This window comes from Cydia strobilella, chromosome 18, assembly GCF_947568885.1.
Source record: "Cydia strobilella chromosome 18, ilCydStro3.1, whole genome shotgun sequence".
In the NCBI taxonomy this organism is placed as follows: Eukaryota; Metazoa; Arthropoda; class Insecta; order Lepidoptera; family Tortricidae; genus Cydia; species Cydia strobilella.
In genome coordinates this window covers 14,853,213-14,874,935 of record NC_086058.1, presented here as the reverse complement: position 1 = coordinate 14,874,935, position 21,723 = coordinate 14,853,213, and the positions used below count along the sequence as shown (strand labels likewise).

Below are 21,723 nucleotides of genomic sequence, written 5' to 3'. Positions count from 1 at the left end.
TAAGGCATTTTTGGCATAAAATGGTTTAAAATCTTATGATTAGCGTCATTGAACTATTATTACTAATGTATAGAACCGGCACAAAGTTCCAGTGTTTTGCGCCATGAGTTGCTACCGTTTTGGCATTAAACCGTGTAAGCGTGAATCTCGCGACCTAAACGCGTAAGCGCCATGAATTTTACGGCGCTTACGACGTTTTGGTCGCGTGGTACAGGTTGCGACTATTTCATTGTTTGGTATGTCGTCTCTATCTATAGAGTGATTAGCGTAGGGGGTTTTTAAAATTTTGGATTTTTTTATAGTAATTTTACCCACGATCGATTGGAGATGGTATTCATTGGTTATGTCAATGAGGATATAATAAGATAGAGCGGTACTGTCATAGTAAATTTTGTAACCACTTTAAATTCACTGCCATCTATCGACATACTTTAAAACTAAAAATGAAGATTTATAAAAATACGTTAAAATGTATTTAAATATGGATAAATGTTTTTTTTATTTGCATTAATTATTTTTATATGATTTTGACCCATGTTCTTTCACTGGTATGCGTTAAAATTATAAATAACAAACGAAACAGTCAATGCCCTCTATACGAGAGTAGGCCAAAACTAGTGGCGCCATCTGATCGAGAATCAAATTTTCGTGATTTTCGAGGCACGTTTTTTCCTTAGACTGTATCCATCTATTACGGAGTTATATCTATCTTTGGTTATGTGCATGGATTTTAGTATATTGACCCGCCTGTTGCTATCTCTATTGCACGCGCATAATTATATTGCTGTCTTGCCCATGATGCCGGTTGTCAATGTCACTGTGCGAGTTTGTCAGCAAAACAATTATGCGCGTGCAATAGAGATAGCAACAGGTGGGTCAATGTACTAAAATCTATGTGGAAAGCGTCTCTTCTTTATAAGCGATTATTAACAGGGCAAATATGTGTATAAATATAGACCCTTTTGATATAATTTGACAATGTCATGTCGACCGTCAAAAAATAATAGGGCGAAAGAGGCTGATTGTGTATTTGTTTGTTTCTCCACTAGAAGAAATGTTTGCATTTATTTTTATATAAAACGGTTATATTGGCATCTATAAAGTGTTATAGGTGCCATATATCTATAATTTTCTTATGTGTTTCTGGATGGCAATAAACAATTCTTATTCTTATAATTTCTTAAAGTTTTCTGTAATGGATTTGTGCTACATTAGCGATTCAGAAACGCGCCAGGCTTTCTTTTAGGTTAAAATAAAAAAAACATCAATCGTAGTATTTTATTTATTTCCTTTTTTTACTAAACATTTCAACATAAATTAACTATATATAAAAATCGTACGGCTATATACAAACCTGCAAGTGGCGGAAAGTTTCTAAAAAGGAGGGAAATTTGACAAGAAACAAATGAAGATCCCATTTTAACATTGAGTTATTATTACTATAGAGAAGCCATATCAAACAATGAAATTGTCGCAATCGCGCGCCACGCGACCAAAACTTCGTAAGCGCCGTAAAATTCATGGCGCTTACGCGTTTAGATCGCGAGATTCACGCTCCAATTCTATGGTTTGTTGTCATGGCGCAAAATACTGGTTCACTGTTCCGGTTCTATACGTAGTAATCATAGTTCAATGCATTTTAATAATGGATAATTTCTTACCTAATACAAAACTGTCAAAAGGGGTTATAGCAGAATATGGCAATTTTGGAAACTTCGTGGGCACTTCAGTAAATAAATTCATAACAATTGAGAATGAATTTCAGAATGTTGCAGTGCCCTAACAGGGTGTCATGTACCTACAAATGTATTTGAGTGATTCTCAAAATAGTGGCATCTTAACCTGTCATCGAGTTTTTGAATGGAATGTATGGTTATTTTCTCTTTTCCATATGAAACAAAAATATGTATAGATAAACAAAAACAATGTTTATCGAGGCCAAGTCTTTATTTTTATTTTTATTTAATACTTATATTTAAAAAAAATAAAGAGTACCAGTTTTCACTGTAACCTGTCTTGTCCAAACGCATCGCTGTTCTAGTTTTAGTTCTTTAGATTTTATAAGCACCGATTAATGTCACAAAAATATCGTGGTATTTAACAACCAGAATAATACCTTTAGTTTTTTTTATAGCACTGGTCTTTTATATATTTTTTATACAACAATATTTGCGCACGAAGTTTGTCTAGCGATATTTTCACTGTAACCTGTACATCCGTGGTTATGCATCTGACTCACACATAGAAAAACATATTAAGATCATAATCCCTGCAAAACATGCCGCCAGTATCGAACTACCCGTCGTAGTAAACTTTCGTGCCTGAGGTGTCGTAGTTTTGTGGATAAAACTAATTGAAGGAAGGAATCCGGAGTTTGTAACAGGTATGTTGACTTTAACTTACCTTAATTATTTTATCATTTTGGTATGGAGCCTTTTTTACTTATACCATTTTAATATTGTAATAAGTAATACTGATTGATACTAAAAATGAGCAATGCGTATGATTAACGGTTTTAGAGATAAAATAAATAAACAACACTTTTCACTCTAACCTGTGTAACTTTAACCTGTAATCAATGTACAAGTTAAAGTGATCATAGACAGGTTAAAGAGCCCCATGTACAATGGATGGATGTTAATGGGACGCTTGCCAGGGGAAAAATATTTTTTCACCTTACTCGCTCGGAAAACCTCAGTTTATAGCGCGAAATCTTGCGTGCAAAAGTCTATTTTATCCGCTAGCGTGCAAAAGTCATTTGAATTTCGAACACGATGAATATGAGTGCTTTTCTTTGTTTATTTTGATTGGATTTGAGTGTGTTATGTCTTAAATTTGATATGTTAAATAGAGGGCAAAATTAAATAATATATATATGTATAACTTCAAAACTACGCCTGCTCCAACCCTACACCTCGGACCCGAGAAGATTTAATTCCCTCCTAAATTGTAGTCATTTGAAATATGCCAATATGGGACCGGCAGCAAACTCGGCGGGACACATCTTTTCAAAACATATTATACTCATATTGGGATACCCTCCTACAATTTAGGAGGGAATTAAATATTCTCGGGTTCGAGGTGTAGGGTTGGAGCCGGCGTAGTTTTCCTAGACTTATATTGACCGGGATATAGACCGGGATCAAATAAAATAAATCGCGTATACCTATATATATCTTTACTTGAAAATAGTTGTGTTTTATAACTAGCCTTATGAACCGATTTTGCATATACAACCAGCCTTAAAGTTTATAGTCTATGATGGTTCATTGTTTTTAGTATGTGGGTATTTTTGCACTTTGTAGTTTTTCCTCAGTCACCCGTTGACCACGAACGCTGTAAAGGGTTCGAAACGTCGGGATGGGATTATAAATTCAATATACCGAATATACGCAATATAATCCGTTTTCATAGTTTTATTATATTTGTAACACGTTTTAGAGTTGATAATAAGTACTTTGCTATTAAGTTTTAAGCGAGTTTTAAACTTATTGATAAAACTTTTTATCATACCTCCTAAACCAAACAACTTAATATTACTTATTAAGTAAGGAAACTAATGTATGGAGTGAGGACTCTAAGCTTACTTATTTTTCTATGTCCATGGTGATTGTGAATGATTATACTGAGGTTGTGAAATATATAGTTAGTGCCATTTAGTTATGGTTCGTAGAAATAAGCATAATAAAAATTAACAAATTTCTTAAACATAATTGGTATTGTTACCATAACTCGACCGCACATATTTTTGGTATAAACTAATTAAAATCAGAGCACTTTCAGATTCGGCTTAGCTACGATCATAACGTTGGTTGTTAAAATATTTCAAAAATATATTAATTAATTGATAACACTTTTATTTTATTTTCCATACAACTCTCTTTAACCTGTCTAATGTCACTCTCACCTGTACCTTCAAATCTTTAACAGGCTATAACTTTTTCATTTGTATGATTTTTTCGTGGCCTTTAGTAAAAATGCTAAAAGTGATACTTTAATAATATTTTTCCATCCTTAAAATGTGAAAAAAGTAAAAATAAAAAAAAAGGTTTCACTTTAACCTGTCGATGCCACTATTTTGAGAATCACTCATTTATTGTCACACCTGTATTATGATGAATATGATAGCAATAAAGATATGAATATGAATATGAGTATTTTTATAAAATTAAATAGTGACGGCCAAAGTGACCAAATATCTTAAATTGCAAACGTTGCTTTTAAGCTTAGCAATAAATTAAAAGTGGAAAAATTCACTGTCTCAGGCGGGTTTCGAACCCATCCAATATCCATGCTCTACAAATGGTACACATCTTTACATATGATTACAAAGATGTGTTACGATATATTTGGTCACTTTGGCCGTCACTATAAATTTGACGATGACTGTACCTAGTACCATCGTCTAAATTGTAAAATGAAAAATAAAATATTTATTTTGAACTTCTTGGGTTTAAAATATCGACTAGGAAGTATTAAGTCTGGTACGCGCTATGAGCGAGACATAAAAAACATTGTTACGGTAGGTACCAAGGAATTTAATTTCAGTACTATTTCGTACTTTGTCACAGTGACAATTGACAATAGTATAAGGTCTCTAGCGACTTTCATATTGATTGTCAGAGTGTCACTGATTTCATGTTGTTTGCAGAAATCGCGAAGCGTCTGGTTGACGTAACTGGTGACCGAAGAGCTGGCGGCTTCCTCGCACAACGTATATATATCAGGCGTATCAGCATTGCGATACAGCGAGGAAATGCCGCCAGCATCCTTGGTACAATTTCTCAAGGGCCTACTTTAGATTTAAGCTAGTTATTAACTGTGTATATATATATCTTGTATATAATGTAATGTAAATAAATGATTTATATTTACTGTGACAAGGTAGTCAGCAGGAGAAGTTGCTAAGCGGCCTAGGTGTTCAAAATGATCATGACGCGACTTTATTGTTAAGAGAATATGAGCGTATTAAGGTAATTTTGAACACTTCACCCGCTTAGCAACTTCTGCTGCTGACTGTACGAAATGGTGCGGAAATTTCATTCTTTGACTGAACCTACATACTTCTTTTGAATAATACTACTCGAGTATATAAAACTTATGTTAAATATATTAACTAACCTATAAATATTTACATAACTGGTAAATTCACTTTGATTTTTGTCCTTAGTAAATTTTAGTTGTACTTATTTTAACAATCATTGTACTACATAGATAAACACTGTAGGCCTAGCACATGATTGGCGCGACAGTATCTCGCCGCGAGATAGACTACCCGTCTTTTACTAACTGTATGAATTAAAGGGGGACGGCGGCGAGATACTGTCGCGCCAATCATGTGCTAGCCCGGCTGATTTGACATAGAAAGTTTGAGTAAAATATCTTATCAAGCTAAATTCAAACGTTCTCAATCCATTTGGTAACCACAAGATCCAAGCCTACCGGCGCTGGTACCCGCTCCTTCTCCGTCACAGCCTTAAACAGCTCGATAGCCGGCAGTTCCGCCAGTAGACACAGAGGGATAGCTGCCAGGTGCGACAACACAGATGCCGTTATTAGCAGCGATATCTGAAATAGAGCAAAGGATTTAAGAGTCAAAGGTAAAAACAGTTCAATAGCCGGCAGCTCCGGCAGGAGACACAGATGAATAACCAACGATATCTGCAAGAGAATAAAGGATTTAGTATCGTTCTACTACTAACTCTGCACATACACACTTTGTAGCGACTGAGTGTGGCATTGCCATTATAAGGTTACGTTTCCATGTACATAGCGAATTCAATAACAAATCGTTATTTTTGACCTCAATGGACGCGACATTGCTGTGTTATTCCAAACCTTAACTCATGGAATTTAGGTTCATAAATTATCGTTACAGTATATTTTAACACACATCGACTTTCGATGACATAAAAGCCTATTAAGCTACGATCATAACCAGTTTCTCATGCGTAACACCATCGTTCACAGTTAGGGCCACCTCACATTAGCATCTTTTGAACGTCGACGACTAAGTCAGCGCTATGGAAAATGGCGTCGCTGCGCAGTTGCCCTAACGGCCGCAGTCTGCGGATTGCTAATAGTATTTAGCCAAGACATTTAGGATGGCAAAATGCATCAGAAACAAGCAATAAGACTATCTCCCAGGTGTACAGAAGCTTCATTACACAAACATCGACCTTAGGACCAATAGAACATTATCTTACCAAAGATAGTGTAGTAGGGTGACCAAGCTGCGGATTACTGGTGACCAGGACACGTAGGATGACGAAGTGTGTGAGGAACACGCAGTAGGACAGTCTCCCGAGTGTATGGAAGCCTTTCCACGCAAACATGGAGCGTAGAGCCGCTGAAACAAGGTCACATTGTTAACTGTTAGGTGCTCAACTGTTCCAACATAATTTGTCTGTCTGTCTATACTAATGTTATGTGATATTATTGTTGTTATAATTGTTGCTGTTTTATGTATTATTATTGCTGTTAGTTTTTAAGTTTCGTGACGCATTGGTTCAACTGTAATGTCATGTAAACATTCTTATTAATAAAATAAAATAAAAATCAAACTGATAACCGAACGGCGGATAATGCACGCGTCCCCTGTGGGTGGTGCTAAATAGTAATCAACTCTGGCTGCTGCACTTCACTATTCGATACAAGAGCCTCGCAGCAAGGAAAATAGCAGCGAATAATACATTGCCCCTGTCCGATGTCCCGGGCCTGGTCCTAGGCGGACCTCCGCCTTCGACATTCACAAAACTTGTCCAGGCCTCGTTTTGTGAAGTTCGTGTACTTACCTTACCTTTGCGGTTCTGTCCCTCAGACAGCCTACCCGCATTTTTCCCACGTAGTTGATTTCTTAAAAGGTTTAATTACAATCTACTCATATTTGCATTTAGTAACACAGCCAAGCGTAAAGATAGCGAAGCAGATGGCGACGAGCGGGCGGTCGAACGCGCTATAAACGATCGCGGCCCACTGTGGTGGGGTCTCTTCGTGGAGAAACGACACTCCCAGCCATACGATCGCTGTACCCACGGGTACGGAGAGGTGCAAGATTAGGTTGAAGTGCTGGAAAATACTATCTAATCAAGGAATCTACTCACATTTGCATTTAGTAACACAGCCGAGCATGAAGATAGCGAAGCAGATGGCGACAAGCGGGCGGTCAAACGCGCTATACACGATCGCGGCCCACTGTGGTGGGGTCTCTTCCTGGAGAAACGACACTCCCAGCCATACGATCGCTGTGCCCACGGGTACGGAGAGGTGCAAGATTAGGTTGAAGTGCTGGAAAATACTATCTAATCAAGGAATCTACTCACATTTGCATTTAGTAACACAGCCGAGCATGAAGATAGCGAAGCAGATGGCGACAAGCGGGCGGTCAAACGCGCTATACACGATCGCGGCCCACTGTGGTGGGGTCTCATCCTGGAGAAAATACACACCCAGCCATACGATGGCCGTGCCCACGGGTAGGGAGAGGTGGAAGATTAGGTTGAAGAGCTGAAAAATATTATTTAACTAGAACAACCCTGAGAGGTGTTCGTTAGGGAAAGTTTCACAAATATTATTATAGTTCTCGGAATATATTGAAAATTTATAAAAATGTATTTCCGTAATCCATAAAAACTGTAAGAAGAATCCGAAATTTTTTATACGAAATATTTTTTCAATTTTGGAAACTTTCCAACGGCACATGAGTACTCATCAGAATTATTAAAATGCACTGTCTCAGACAAACGCGTTAAGGATGACTCACGTTAGACCGGGCCGTGTCCGGGCCGGAGCTTCCGGCGCTTCCTTTTCTATGGAAAGCATCACGTGATCACCTGTCATGTCATAGAAAAGTAAGCGCCGGAAGCTCCGGCCCGGACACGGCCCGGTCTAACATGAGTCATCCTTTATTGGGGGTTTTTCACTAAATGGAATCTTCTTCGAAACTATTAAAATACATATCGAAATAATTCAAGTTTTGTTCGACATTACCGTGTAAATACTTTGTTTACTTACTCCAAGCTATGTGTATTGTTTTATTTTGATATGAAACTATATTCACTGACAAAGAATAAGCTAAGATAATTATATTCAATATTTTCAAGTCCAAGTTAACCTTGCTGTCTCTAAGCTTGATGCCCTTCCTCTGGATCTCATACAGCACAAACGCTGCCGCCATCCCGCACGCGTAGCCCGCCAGGTTCATCCACATTGGTAGGTACAGCTTCGGCAGAATCAAGGATTTGAAGAAGAGCGTACGGAGGTCTCTGTGAATGAAACACTAGATTATTAAGAATATTTTATGTTTTATGTTGAAACCTGTTTGAGGTTCGTGAACACCATAAGTCCTTCTATACTACAGATTTATCGATTCAGACAAATTTTTAGCTTTCCTAAAATAATTCTGACTCACATGATTACCATACTTAATGGCTCTCTACTGAATAGTCGAGCAATGCTTTTTCAGGACTCCAGAATTTCCCCACAGCAGATAGCGGAGAGGCGATTAATCATGAGCTTATGCAGAATAAGTTACGTTGTTGGCACGAAATATTTATATGGTAAGAGCAATCCATTAGAACGTATCCTAGTAAGCAAAGTTCATTATAACATAAAACTGGTATTAACTTACTCAGGACTCTGCGCAGTGATGATCGGCGTCAGCTGATACCAGTAGACAACAAAGCCAGCCGCGACGGCCGACCACGCCAGCAGTGTCCCCAGAATCGGCAGCGCCACGCTCCGGCAGCGCACCAACACCAGCAGCAACAGCACGCCGAGGATGTGAAGCTGCATGTCTACTGCTAGGTACCTGGAAGGTTGTAAGGACAAATGAGTCTGAGCACGAGATGCGTAGGTACAATTTCTAGCTGAGGAAGCTCTAGGAAGCTCAGTGTCGTAGCATGAGCATTGGCTGTGAGGGCTTCGCTACAATTCCTCAGAATTTGTGAGTTTACTCAAGCAATGAGAAGCTAAAGTAGGTAGATTAGTGAAAATGGAGACTGTTCGATTTACTAGACTTTTATTGACCGAGATATAAACCTTGATCCCACAGTCACCCTTGAACAAGATGCATGTAACTACGTCGAAATATCGGGAGCTCTTAAACAATACAAAAGGTAATCATGGTCTATATTCCGGTCAATATAAGTCTAGTGAAACTAACCGTGAATCATTCAAAACTGTTCGATTTATTTGGAGAAGTCTAAGTCTAGCAATAAATATTGGCTGATATGAATCATGGTATCATGAGATGATGTGGCAATTTGCAGTTTGGATACTTCTTGCTTACCAAGTATGTCCCATGCAGAGTTTGTTCAGTGGCAGAAAGTTGTGGACGTAAAGAATGTGGTACCACCAGCGTTCGCTGCAGGCTTCAGCTTCGCTGTCCACGTACCAGGCCCACAGAGGACCTGAGCCTAACTGTGGGAGCCAGCTGATAGTGAACCAGAGCATGATGCCTGCGACTGGCGTTAGTCTGGAAATGATGTGACGTTATAACAATGTCGGTTGTAACAATGTCGGTTGTTGTTGATATTGTTCATGGTTGACTTATAAATCTTATAATGTTCTGCCGCCAGAGAGCAGGACTAGCACATATTGTAAACCAGTAGCTTATACAATGCCTTAAACAGTTTTTGAGAAGTTTTCACAATGACATCGATGCATCCATGTGGTTTGTTTACAGAGGCGCTAAATCGTTTTTTTTTTATCTGCAAGTATTTTAGTTACTGTCACGACATGTTAAAATACGTGAGTTAAAACACAAAAATAGCGTAACAATTACTTTGCAAAGCTGAGAGGAAGGGAAGCTCGTTCAAATAATGACATTAATCTAATCTATAAAAGTCAAAATCATTAAAGCTATTTTAGCAAAAATACATTTGAGTCTTCAGATCCCGATAATTTTGTACTAGTTGAAGGACTGCAAACTCGTAACCACTAGTCGAAACATTTGGATATGACTGATATGAGCGTAAAAATTTTATGATATTACAACCTTATCCATCTGTTAACAACAGCAACAAGGGCCTTTAGCGGGGTGAAGGGGCTGCTCTCGACGCCGATGAGGGTAGAATAGGACAGCAAGAAGCCTGAGAGACAGAAGAATGCTTGCAGCCACACTGGGGAGTTCATTACTGCTTGTCCGGTAAATGTCTCGTAAATCTGGAATCGTTATAAGCATTAGACATGGTAGGTAAAGATTCTACTTAAACACACAATGCTGAGATAGGTTTCTTTCCATCTATACTCCATCAGCAAGTAAAAGATGGTGTTATTCGTAAACGTCTGTCAAATCTAAAAAACCTTTGATAATCCTTTGACCCTATCCTAATTTAATAAAAATGTGTAAGAGATTGCTCAGTTTCATAAATAAGGTGATCAAAAGCGAGGTGAGGTCTAGAGCCACTGTGCTCGTGGTAACAACGAAACAGAGACATCGACGCATACTTTAGTTATCGAGCATAAATTAATAAATAATGTTCAGTTTCTTTAGGAATCACATCCTTAAAGGATTTTCCACACTGGATGCGTTCTGCGGGCAGCGGTCAGGTCAAACTTCAACTTCAAAGGTTGCTGTCAATGTTGTTCATACAAAATGCGGGTTTGACCTGACCGCTGACCGCTGAACGCATCCAGTGTGGCAAATCCTTAAGAGTAGTAAGGTTGTCATGTAGGTAGCTCGGAGGATTTCCAGACTTTTTAAGTGGTAGTGGATGGGGCTGATTAGTCTAAAAACCGTTAAGGTAAGTATTACTTACATGTTCGAGAAATTGCGGATTGTCGATAAAAGAGGTTCCTGTCAGCAGCAATACGTGCGCGAAGATGACACATTGCATGCCCATCACTCTGGAATAAGATATTAAAGAGATAAATATAATTTTCGTAAATGTATCACGCAAAAATAGACGCAAATTTTGTCAGAGTCATGCTGAGACAAAATATTGTTACCTACTGATTGTGCTTTTCTTGCCATAATCTTATACATAGAAACGAATCGATTTTTTTCGATCAAGCGCAGTGAATCTTACAACAACACTTGAACTTTGACAAAGAGTACACAGCTGAAAAAGTTCATAATTCATTCATGCATTTTTGCAGCTGGGTGTACCTTCCAGTTATATCAGGTTTATGAATATTTATTCTCAAGAAGATATAACGAAACTTCACTTAAATGAGAAATTTACTTCAGACTAGCTCTATTTATGACTTATTTTTTAAGGTCTTCTTCTTATCGTGTGAAGGGATCATAACTAAATAATATTTTGCCAATATCTTGCCACCTCTAACCCCTGGGGGGTAGCTCTTATGAGGTCTTCTGTATTGCACGTAATTGGACACAGGGAACACTGCATGATAGGTCGCCACATTCGCATAGTACATCACTTCGTCCCGGGTTGATTCCCGCATTTCCGAAGGTTGTATTTGGATCTTCATTTTTTAAGGTAATTTGGAAGTTCTTTTTACTTGGTCAACTGGCAACGGGTGTTACAAAGTAAATAAGTAAATAGTGTACCTGATACCCTCCATGCAAGCCATGCCTTTCATCCGCTGATCGCTGCGTGGTTTCGTACGATCGTACGTCAGGATCTGCCAGTTGCGTCGCAGAGACAAAGCGAGCACTAATCTGGGGCCTGGAAACAATAACGATAGAAATTCGCTTTATTTATTCGTAAAACAGCAGTGCCTATTTAAAGCCCGAATATTAGGCAATATACGCAAGAGGCTCATAAAAGTGTACATCTGGAGTATAGCACTATACGGAAGCGAAACGTGGACAATGCGGCAACGTGATAGGGAAAGGCTGGAGGCTTTTGAGATGTGGTGCTGGCGGTGAATGGCAAAGGTCAGTTGGACGGAGAAGAAAACAAATGAAGAGGTACGCATGGTAGGAAAGAAGAGGAGTTTGTTGAGAACCATAGAAAATAGAAGAGGAAAGATGCTTGGACACCCTACGACACGACACGAATTTATTAAAAACATAATTGAAGGGAGAGTTGAAGCAGGGAGACCAAGGAGAACATACATAGATCAAGTAAAGGTCGTATCAGGCTGTCAAGGAGAAGGCAGGGGACCGACACACATGGAAATCGGTCTACCGACAAGAGTCTGACTCTTAAATATATGATGATGATGAAAACAGCGGTATTGCAGCGCGACATTACTGCAGGAAACGTCAGATTTCTATATCAATTGGCATTTAGATGTTTTCTGCAATATTGCTGCAGTCGACTGCAGACGGCAGTAATGTCGCGCTGCAGTACTGCGGCAGTGATGCTGGTGCAGTCTCAATCCAAACGTCACTTAAGTCAAATTCTTATAAATATGAATCTGAGCTTGTGGTTGGGCACAAGGAATAAACGCATACTGTAAGAGTGCATCTCTGCTCCCTTGCGGTGAAGATTATGTTCTTTCTTTATCGGCTTACATTTGACATCAAACCGGTCAGTGATGATATGCGTCGCAGTGGCCAGAGCAGCCAACACCACCAGCGCAAGTAGTACTATCGCCAGCGCACGCGCATCGTTGCCAGTTAACGTTTTTGCTGACACACATAGGGAACGCGTGTTGTTGAACTGTGCCTGAAAAAATATGGACTTCTTGTAATGACTTCTTTGATTCAAAGATTCAAAGATTCAAAGATTTATTTGTTCAACATAGGTAAGTTACAAGATGTTAAATACATATTTCAGTATCACTATGTCGTGCCTATTGGCATACAAATTCAATAAAAATACACGCTAATCATAATATCACAGAAAACAATAATAGTCAAAACAGGGTTATGTCATGCAGTAAATCTTAATTAGGTAATTCAGTCAAAAATTCTATAATAGAGTAATATGCTTTCTCGGTAAGAAAAGCTTTTAGGTTTTTTTTAAAAACATTATTCTTGTTTTTACATGCAATTATATTCGCCGGTAACTTGTTATATATTTTGTGAGCCATTCCAAGTATACTTTTTTGTAGAAGTGCCGTTTTATTTGGTACTTTTTGCATAGACTTTAGTTTGTTTTGAAGGCGAACGCTTTTAAACTTACTAAATAGGCTGTGGTTTGTATTTACAAAATTGGCCATTTCGTATATATACAAACATGGCAATGTAAGAATTTTGAGACTCTTGAAAAATGGTTTACATGGCTCACTTTCTTGGACACCGCAAATTGTTCGTATGCATTTCTTCTGAGCCTTAAATACAAATTCTTTATTGGTGGAGTTTCCCCAAAAAAGGATACCATATCTTAAATTAGATGTGACATAAGCATGATAGGCGGTTAAAAGTGTCGATTCGTTTGCGATTTTTTTCAAATTGTACAACGCGTATGAATATTTACTTAATTTATTACATATATTGTCAGTTTGTGTTTTCCATGTCAACTTATTATCTATACTTAATCCTAGAAATTTCGTTATGTCCGTTTCATTCACTTTATGTCCCTTATAAACTATGTTTAAACTAGTAGATTTGGTTCTTTGCTTAAATGTCATAATATTTGTTTTGTCCAGGTTTATTCTAAGATTATTGTTATCAAGCCATTCTATAATAGTTTCTAAGGTATTATTTATGTTAGTTTCATATGATTCTATATTTTGTCCAGAAAAAATAATGGTGCTATCATCTGCAAAGAGAACCATCGGGTGTACCGTAGCTTTAGGCATATCGTTAATGTAAATTAAAAACAATAGTGGGCCCAACACACTTCCCTGGGGTACCCCATAACAAATACTCCTAAAGTTAGATGAGTAGGTTTCCTCTTTTTTCGTACTGGGAGATATTCTTTTGATTTGTGTAATTTGTTTCCTATCTCTCAGGTAAGAACGGATTAGACTGAAAACATTACCGCGAATTCCATAAGCATGTAGTTTGTCTAAGAGAATATTATGGTCAACAAAGTCAAACGCTTTTGACATGTCCATATATAAAGCGCATGTAGGGATTTTTTTGTCCATGTTATTAATAACTTTTTGTACTAAATCGAAAATTGCTAAATTTATTGATTTTCCCTTTCGAAACCCTTTTTGTTCGTTTGCAAATAAGTTTTTTTTTTCAAAGTAATTGTAAAGACTGTTGTATATAACTTTCTCTATGATTTATGATCTTATGATTTTCCATTAGCTAAGTTAGGACAACAGGAGATATTTTTAGGGTTCCGTACCCAAAGGGTAAAAACGGGACCCTATTACTAAGACTCGCTGTCCGTCTGTCTGTCTGTCTGTCTATCTGTCATCAGACTGTATCTCATGAACCGTGATAGCTAGACAGCTGAAATTTTCACAGATGATGTATTTATGTTGCTGCTATAACAACAAATACTAAAAAGTACGGAACCCTCGGTGGGCGAGTCCGATTCGCACTTGCCTGGTTTTATTATATGATTGTCACTTAGCATGTTGTCTGCCATGAGCATCACCGGTGGGATTAAAAGCTCACCTTTTCTATTGGGCGTGGGAGCAATACTGTAGGTGTAGTGTGGTGAGCAGCCAATGTGTTAAGTAAGTTCCCTGGGGGCCTGGCCATGATGACAAACAAAGTCACGTGACTTTTCGTAGAATCTGTCTGACACATTTTTTCCTTTTAGTTTGGCGTTTATCCATGTATTATTTTCATTTTGGCTAGGCCCCCATGGAATTTATTTAAGTGACCATCGTGTAGAAAAAAACCGGCCAAGCCGGAATCGCGCACGAAGGGTTCCGTACCATTACGCAAAAAACGGCAAAAAAATCACGTTTGTTTGATGGGAGCCCCCCCTTAAATATTTATTTTATTCTGTTTTTAGTATTTATTGTTATAGCGGGAACACAAATACATCATCTGTGAAAATTTCAACTGTTTAGCTATCACGGTTCATGAGATACAGCCTGGTGACAGACGGACAGACAGACAGACAGCGAAGTCTTAGTAATAGGGTCCCGTTTTTACCCTTTGGGTACGGAACCCTAAAAATGCAAAACGAAACAAATAATAAATGGAAATGGTGTATCCTGCATTCTGGGTTCGTAGACAAGATGCCAATCTTTTTTTTTCTGACTTAGGTACTCCCTGCAATTTTGCACAGGGTGAATTTGCCAATGTCGGTGTTGACTTTCACACGTGAGGAGAATGTTCGGTAGTAGTAGTGCCGATCGTTAACGCTCCATAGCGAACGAAACGCAACTGTCTCTGTCATACTAATATGGAAGAGTGATAGAGAGAAATAACTACGCTACGCTACATTGTGAAAAGATCGCTCAGTCCTCGTTATCCTCGTGTGTATATATCGTAGGCGTAGCGATTAAGCAGAACCGGCATAAGCGTCAATTCCTTGAACTCTAGTTATCTGTACACCGTAAGGCCGCAGGCCCTCATTGACGCAGCTCCGCGCGCGAGTCTTCGCCGGCCTCTCGGCCTCGCAGCGCGTGGCGCACACGCCGCGATGGACCAGAATGCGGTTGAAGTGACGTAGCTATTGAGACGAGCCACAATAAATGTCAATTCCTCAGACTTTAGTTACCGGTACTCCGTAAGGCCTCAGAATAGAATATAATAGAATAGAATAGAATTTCTTTATTTGCCAGAATACGTGTATAAGATGACAACAGAAAAAGTTTACATGTATCAGTATTCAGTTGAGGACACAACATGCAAATAATTGACAATTTAATAATTTTAACATAAAATAAAAGTACAATATAGAAAATATTACGACAGAAATGAAAACAGTGGGTAATTTTTCCTGTTAAAAAACTAATAATAAGATGGTAACAATTTGAATATTAAATAATAAAATGTCCATGAATAAATAAAACTAATATCGATAAGTTAAAATTTTTATATAAAAAGTCAAATTACAAAATGGATGTCGTGTATAATTTATTTAAAAGTCATTGGGAAAATAATTTAATAATAAGATGTCAAAATATATACATAATTTATGCAACTTAAATTATCATTCTAATTCAGATCCTCACTAACGCAGCGCTGCGCGCGGGCCTCCGCCAGCACCTCGGCCTTGCAGCGCGTGGCGCACAGGTGAAGTAGCGTGAATTCTTTAGTATGGTTACCTGTACACCGTAAGGCCGAAGGCCCTCATTGACGCAGCTCCGCGCGCGGGTCTCCGCAGGCCCCTCGGCCTCGCAGCGCGTGGCGCACACGCCGCGATGGACTAGCGTGCGGTTGAAGTGGCGTAGCGATTGTGAGGAGTAATCCTGCAATCAATGTATTATAGTATATTATGTAGACAAAATGACAACCGTTTATTGACTAACGCCAATCGAAAGCATGTAATAAGTATCAGGATGACACATGCATACTAAAAGGCACGTGATGATTTTCATAGATTATTCAACACGATCACTGCGTTAGGGGATCTATAAACCTCTTACGAAGTATTGTTAATTACGGTTACCTCTATGCTGATTGCCGCAGCGAAGGTGTTAAGTTTCGATTACCGTTTTCTGTAAACGATTGTAAACGAACGAATCAAGATTAAGCTCTATGTATATGCTGCAGTGCATGTGCTGCTCAAATCTAAAAACATATTTTTCTACTCGTTGACTAATGGTTGAATTAAGATTTCTTATACCAAACTGTAATTGGATACTTTTCATGTATGGGCTCCCAACTCAACTATAATATTCATTTCGAAACGGTTTAGTCAACTATAATGAATTTGACCAATCACGTGGCGCCGCGGTCCAGTGGAAAACACACCAATGCGCGACTATTTCATGAGTAATACCTATTCATATATTATCCACGCGTTGATGTCTTTTGTACTACTGAGATATTTACCTAATTTTCATTAATTATTTAGATTTTATATTAGAAAAAGCATTATTTTAGATAACTCGTAGAAAATTATTGTATACAATAGTGATATAATGGAGAGCAGTCGAGTACCGTGTTTAGGCCACGAAGCTTGCTGAGTGGCCTAATGAAGGTACGAGATTTAAAATACTATATTTACATAGGACGAGTGTCATTTCTCATACTTACTATACATTTTTCATACGACATTATATTAGATGATAATCCCCAGAAGACTAATCATATGTAATTTAACATTAATGTAAGAAATAGAAACTTGCCTATGATGATGTAATTTGTTTACATCAATAATAACTTGCATAAAATACCTTCTCATGGTGAGTATTTTATTACGTAGGTATTCAAATTTATTGACACGAAGACATTAAATCATTAAATAAGAGATCGTCAACAACAGTCAAGGTAGGTAATTGATACATGTGTACAAACCATAAATATAGGTCCAAATGTATTAACTTGCACTAAACACTAATCAATGTGTAAGTGGCTAAGTGGGCCTTTAGGAACGTGTATGCACTTGCCAGCGCAGCGAGCGACGGCAGCGCCCGCGCACGGGGTCAAGGCCGCTCGCGTAACGTGTGGTAACCTGCCCGCGCAGCATGGTTCCCCTATCACTAAGTCCGTCACTTTCGCACTCACATACTTGTTAGAACGTGACAGGCATGGTGATAAGCGTACCGTGCTACGACTCCTGGCTGACTTAAGCATTTGATAAGACATTGACATTTTACTTATGATTAAGTTAACATTGTACATATTTGAGCCTTTTAGGGTCGAATCGTTAGGGCCGTGGGGACCCAGCGCCCGGCGCTTAGTTACAAGTCTGTTTTCAACATTTTGTAATGAAAATTAACCAAAATGTTCACCTTTTATCAAAAATCGAGGTTTTCGCATCTTATTAGTGTATTGTTTTTTTAGCGTTACGTACCCAAAGGGTAAAAACGGGACCCTATTACTAAGACTCCGCTGTCCGTCTGTCCGTCTGTCTGTCTGTCACCAGGCTGTATCTCATGAACCGTGATAGCCGTGACAGTTGAAATTTTCACAGATGTATTTCTGTTGCCGCTATATCAACAAATACTAAAAAGTACGGAACCCTCGGTGCGCGAGTCCGACTCGCACTTGGCCGGTTTTTTTCTTACTTTAAGAAGGCTTAATTAAGCACCCAGGATTCTTTGCAACATACCTTTAGCAGCTGCAGCGTCGTCTGATTCCCAGAGACCAGGGCAGCTTCCAATACGCAGTACACATCACCAGGACGCCGACAACGCGCCCAGTCATCCAGGTCAAATAGAGGCGGCACGGAGTCCAGCGTGTCTGAAATGTTTTTCAATGCTTTAAGACGAAAGTGGACGACCGCACGACACCACCCTTTTCGTAGAAACGTAGTCCCATTCTTCTCTGGATATTCCTCCACCTCCTCCGTCGTTCCCTCATTATAGACCGCGGGCCACGAACAGATTTCCATGACCAATCGCCTCCCGGGCGAAAGCTCGTATAGTGGTTAACGGCTATGTTTGATGAACCCTCGTGAACGTCAGCTGCTGCTCCGTTGGTGGGATGAGCTTGATACTTTGTCAGATGATAGGTTAGATGCTATTGTGAATAAACAAAATCGTCAGCCGATTGTATCGCTGTGGAAAGATCGTCAGCCGGTCACATGAACATGTAAAAAATATATTTTTTTTCAGTCATCGGCGTCATCGCCTCCCGTTTGATACTTTGTCAGATGATAGTTTAGATGCTATTGTTAATAAAACAAATCGTCAGCCGGTTGTATCACGGTGGAAAGACCGTGTTACGCGTTTCGGTGGCTGCCATTCCTCAACCCACCAACGGAGCGGCAGCTGACGTTCACGAGGGTTCGTCATACATAGCCGTTAACCGCTATACGAGTTTTCGCCCGGGAGGCGGCGACTGACGAAACTTGCGCCTGGCTCGCGGTATATTAGTGAGGATCGTGACTTCTTCAAGGAAGTTTTGAAATGGCTTCTCCATCGGCTTCTGTCCTCTGCCTCGTGGAGAGCCGTACTACGAACGTCTCCAGGCTTGAGGCCACGGTCTGTCCAACGTTTAGGGCTCCGGCCACGAGGCCTTTTGCCTCTGGATATTAACATTATAGAAAATAATTTGATTTATTTTAACCAAAGCAATGTATTTTTTTATTATAAGTTGAGACCTTTTAAACATTTTTTTTCTAACTCGTATAATAATCAAGAAATATAAAAAAGTCGAACGTGGGGGCATTGCTATGTTTAGCACACAATAAATGGTGTGAAAATATTTTCCATAAGGAGAAATGAGGACTAAGTTTACGGAAAAGCGGTTATCCACCCTAGTGGTAGTGAGTATTATATTCTTTGTTATCCACTATGCACTTAATTAATCTCTGTCGTAAGTAGACGAACCATGAGCATTATGGCCCAAGATATGGCCGTGACGTTTTTTTTATTAACATAGCATAATTATTCATTCTAAAAATTATAACAGCGAACAAAACCTCCTCCTCCTGAATTTAAAACACCTGTACTTAATGTATTTACCTATGATGAGGAAATAATATGATTAATTGTGATTGACGAACTCTAGAACGAGCGAGCGCACGTAACCTAGACCTTTAGCATTTGGAGAGGTCAATGATGGCCAGCTCATTTACACCCATTAGTATGTACCTAGGTATACAGTGTGTCAATCCAATACGGGCAATAAATTAAGAGGCCGGTGTCGATTTTAGTCGCAAAAATATAAAATTGATAGATTTAGTCGGTAAAATTGTACACCTTTTGTTACCTAATTGAAATAACAAGTACTGGTTTCTATTAGCACGTCTTCTTATCTTGCCTTTTGTCAGATCAATTTTTTGAAAACAGACTTACTACATTAGCAATGATTTTTTTTCTGATGGACGTTTAGGTAAACGCGCGTAAAGCACTGATTTTGTCGCTCTTATTTGTAAATTTCGTAAAGTTTGGACTGCTAAAAATGGTAAATTTGTATTACACATATTCTGTACTTGATCTTTATCAGATTACATTTTTGTTATATGACTTAGAGTTCGAGGAAATAAAAGTTAAACAAATTCAATTTTCTCCAGAAATTACTTCAAAACAAGTGACAATTTCTCTGAAAATCGACTTAATTTCAACGTAATTTTGATACTTAAACAATCTACAACATTTGCTGAAACTATTCTTATACATCAATTTGTATAATTTACCACCATAATTATTTGATGAATTGTTAAAAACTGTTATTTAGATATTACGTAACAAAACATGTATAATTTCAACGACTATTAAATCTATCAATTTTACATTTTTGCTCCAAAATCGACTACGGCCTCTTAAACCAGCGGCCGTAGCACGGTCGCATTTTTATCACCTGTCACTATCAACAATATCCACACTAATATTATAAATGCGAAAGTGTGTCTGTCTGTCTGTCTGTTACCTCTTCACGCTTAAACCGTTGAACCGATTCAGTTGAAATTGGTATAGAGATAGTTTGAGTTCCGGGAAGGACATAGAGTAGTTTTTATCCCAGAAGTCACCCTTTAAGGGGGTGAAAAGAGGGGGTGGAAGTTTGTATGGACAATCGATAAAAAGCAGATTACTGACTCCACGCAGACGAAGTCGCGGGCAAAAGCTAGTAAAAAATATTTTCACTTACCACTAAACTCCACGCTTCCAGCCATCCACAAATTCACAGCAAACAACAAAAACACAACGCGCATCATATTGAAAACACAAAAACGTCAAAATCACAAATTAAGTCAAAATTCCCCGCACATCTTCCACTCACGCGCACGCAAGACAAGTGACAGCGTTAACCGACTTAAGAACGGAGTTGCGTAATTTCTAGGGTAAGGTCGCCTTGCCAAAAGCCAAACATTCCAAACAATCTCCTTAACGCTACGAATTAAAGACGGTTTCTACTGTATACATAAGTGATAAGTGTGCTTGTTTCGTCAGCTTTCGATTACGGTAGAAATGGGGTTTGTATAATCCTGTTGGGATTATGTCATAGCATAGAGTAACTTATACTAGAGCGGTACTGTCATAGTAAATTTTGTAACCCCAGTAAATTCACTGCCATCTGTCGACACACTTTAAAACTAAAAATAAATATTTTTAAAAATACGATAAAATGTATTTAGATATAGATAAATGATTTTTTTTATTTGCATTAATTATTTTGATGATTTTGACCCATGTTCTTTCACTGATATGCGTTAAAATTGTACAAACGAAACCGTCAACGCCATCTATACGACTGTAGGCCAAAACTAGTAGCGCCCTCTGAACGAGAATCAAATTTTCTTGATTTTCGAGGCACGTTTTTTCCTTAGACTGTATCCATCTATTACGGAGTTATATCTATCTTTGGTCATAGTAACTTGGTTTTCTTTGGCGTTCGATGACTATTCGTATGCTCATGAGTTTCTAATTTAGTCAGCACTTTTCCTCTCATGCTGTTATTTATTTTATTTAGTCATACGGCATGTTTTGACAAAATGTACCATTTTCAACGAAAAGGGTACTTATTGTCGCTTGTCAGTAAGGCGCTATTTCCATACAGCTTCAATTAGAAATCAACCTTATCGACAATCGACAATGCGGTACCTCCAATCGCACTTAAACTATCGTGAGACATATTTCAAAATATTTATCAGTACGGTTTTTACTCACTATTATTTTTAGTCGCTTTTGGCGACATGTTTCGGATTCTTTGGGAATCCATCCTCAGGCACGAGTGTCCGCGAACCGTACTGATAAATATTTTGAAATGCGGTACCTTTTGATTGAAAACGTCACAAATAGGTTATATACATACAATTTTACAGTTTTATCGCGAAATAATAAAACGGCTATAAGAGAATACAATTTTAAAATTCTGTATTTATTACTAAGTACTTA

General features: G+C 38.4%; 2 protein-coding genes across 2 annotated transcripts in view; both read right to left on the bottom strand.

Annotated features, from left to right (window-relative positions):
- Window positions 1-21,723, bottom strand: part of LOC134749607 (NADH dehydrogenase [ubiquinone] 1 alpha subcomplex subunit 11) — a 219,711-nt gene that overhangs the window by 88,624 nt on the left and 109,364 nt on the right. The gene's annotated exons all lie outside the window — the stretch shown is intronic.
- Window positions 5,398-20,694, bottom strand: LOC134749685 (nose resistant to fluoxetine protein 6-like). The gene is made up of 15 exons (XM_063684704.1): window positions 20,477-20,694; window positions 17,994-18,124; window positions 16,042-16,185; window positions 15,324-15,443; window positions 12,428-12,581; window positions 11,516-11,633; window positions 10,761-10,848; window positions 9,998-10,164; window positions 9,290-9,475; window positions 8,630-8,809; window positions 8,114-8,264; window positions 7,323-7,506; window positions 7,104-7,292; window positions 6,207-6,349; window positions 5,398-5,568 (listed from the first exon to the last, which is right to left on the bottom strand). The coding sequence occupies exons 1-15, from the start codon at window positions 20,541-20,543 to the stop codon at window positions 5,398-5,400; spliced, it is 2,193 nt and encodes a 730-aa protein (XP_063540774.1). The 5' UTR covers window positions 20,544-20,694.

Excerpts from the sequence above, each read along its gene's own strand:
- LOC134749685 (XM_063684704.1), bottom strand. The coding sequence starts at position 20,543 with ATGATGCGCGTTGTGTTTTTGTTGTTTGCTGTGAATTTGTGGATGGCT. Across the intron at positions 10,849-11,515 it reads GCTTGCATGGAGGGTATCAG|AGTGATGGGCATGCAATGTG; the intron begins GTACACTATTTA and ends ATCTTATTCCAG. Across the intron at positions 10,165-10,760 it reads ATCCGCAATTTCTCGAACAT|ATTTACGAGACATTTACCGG; the intron begins GTAAGTAATACT and ends TAACGATTCCAG.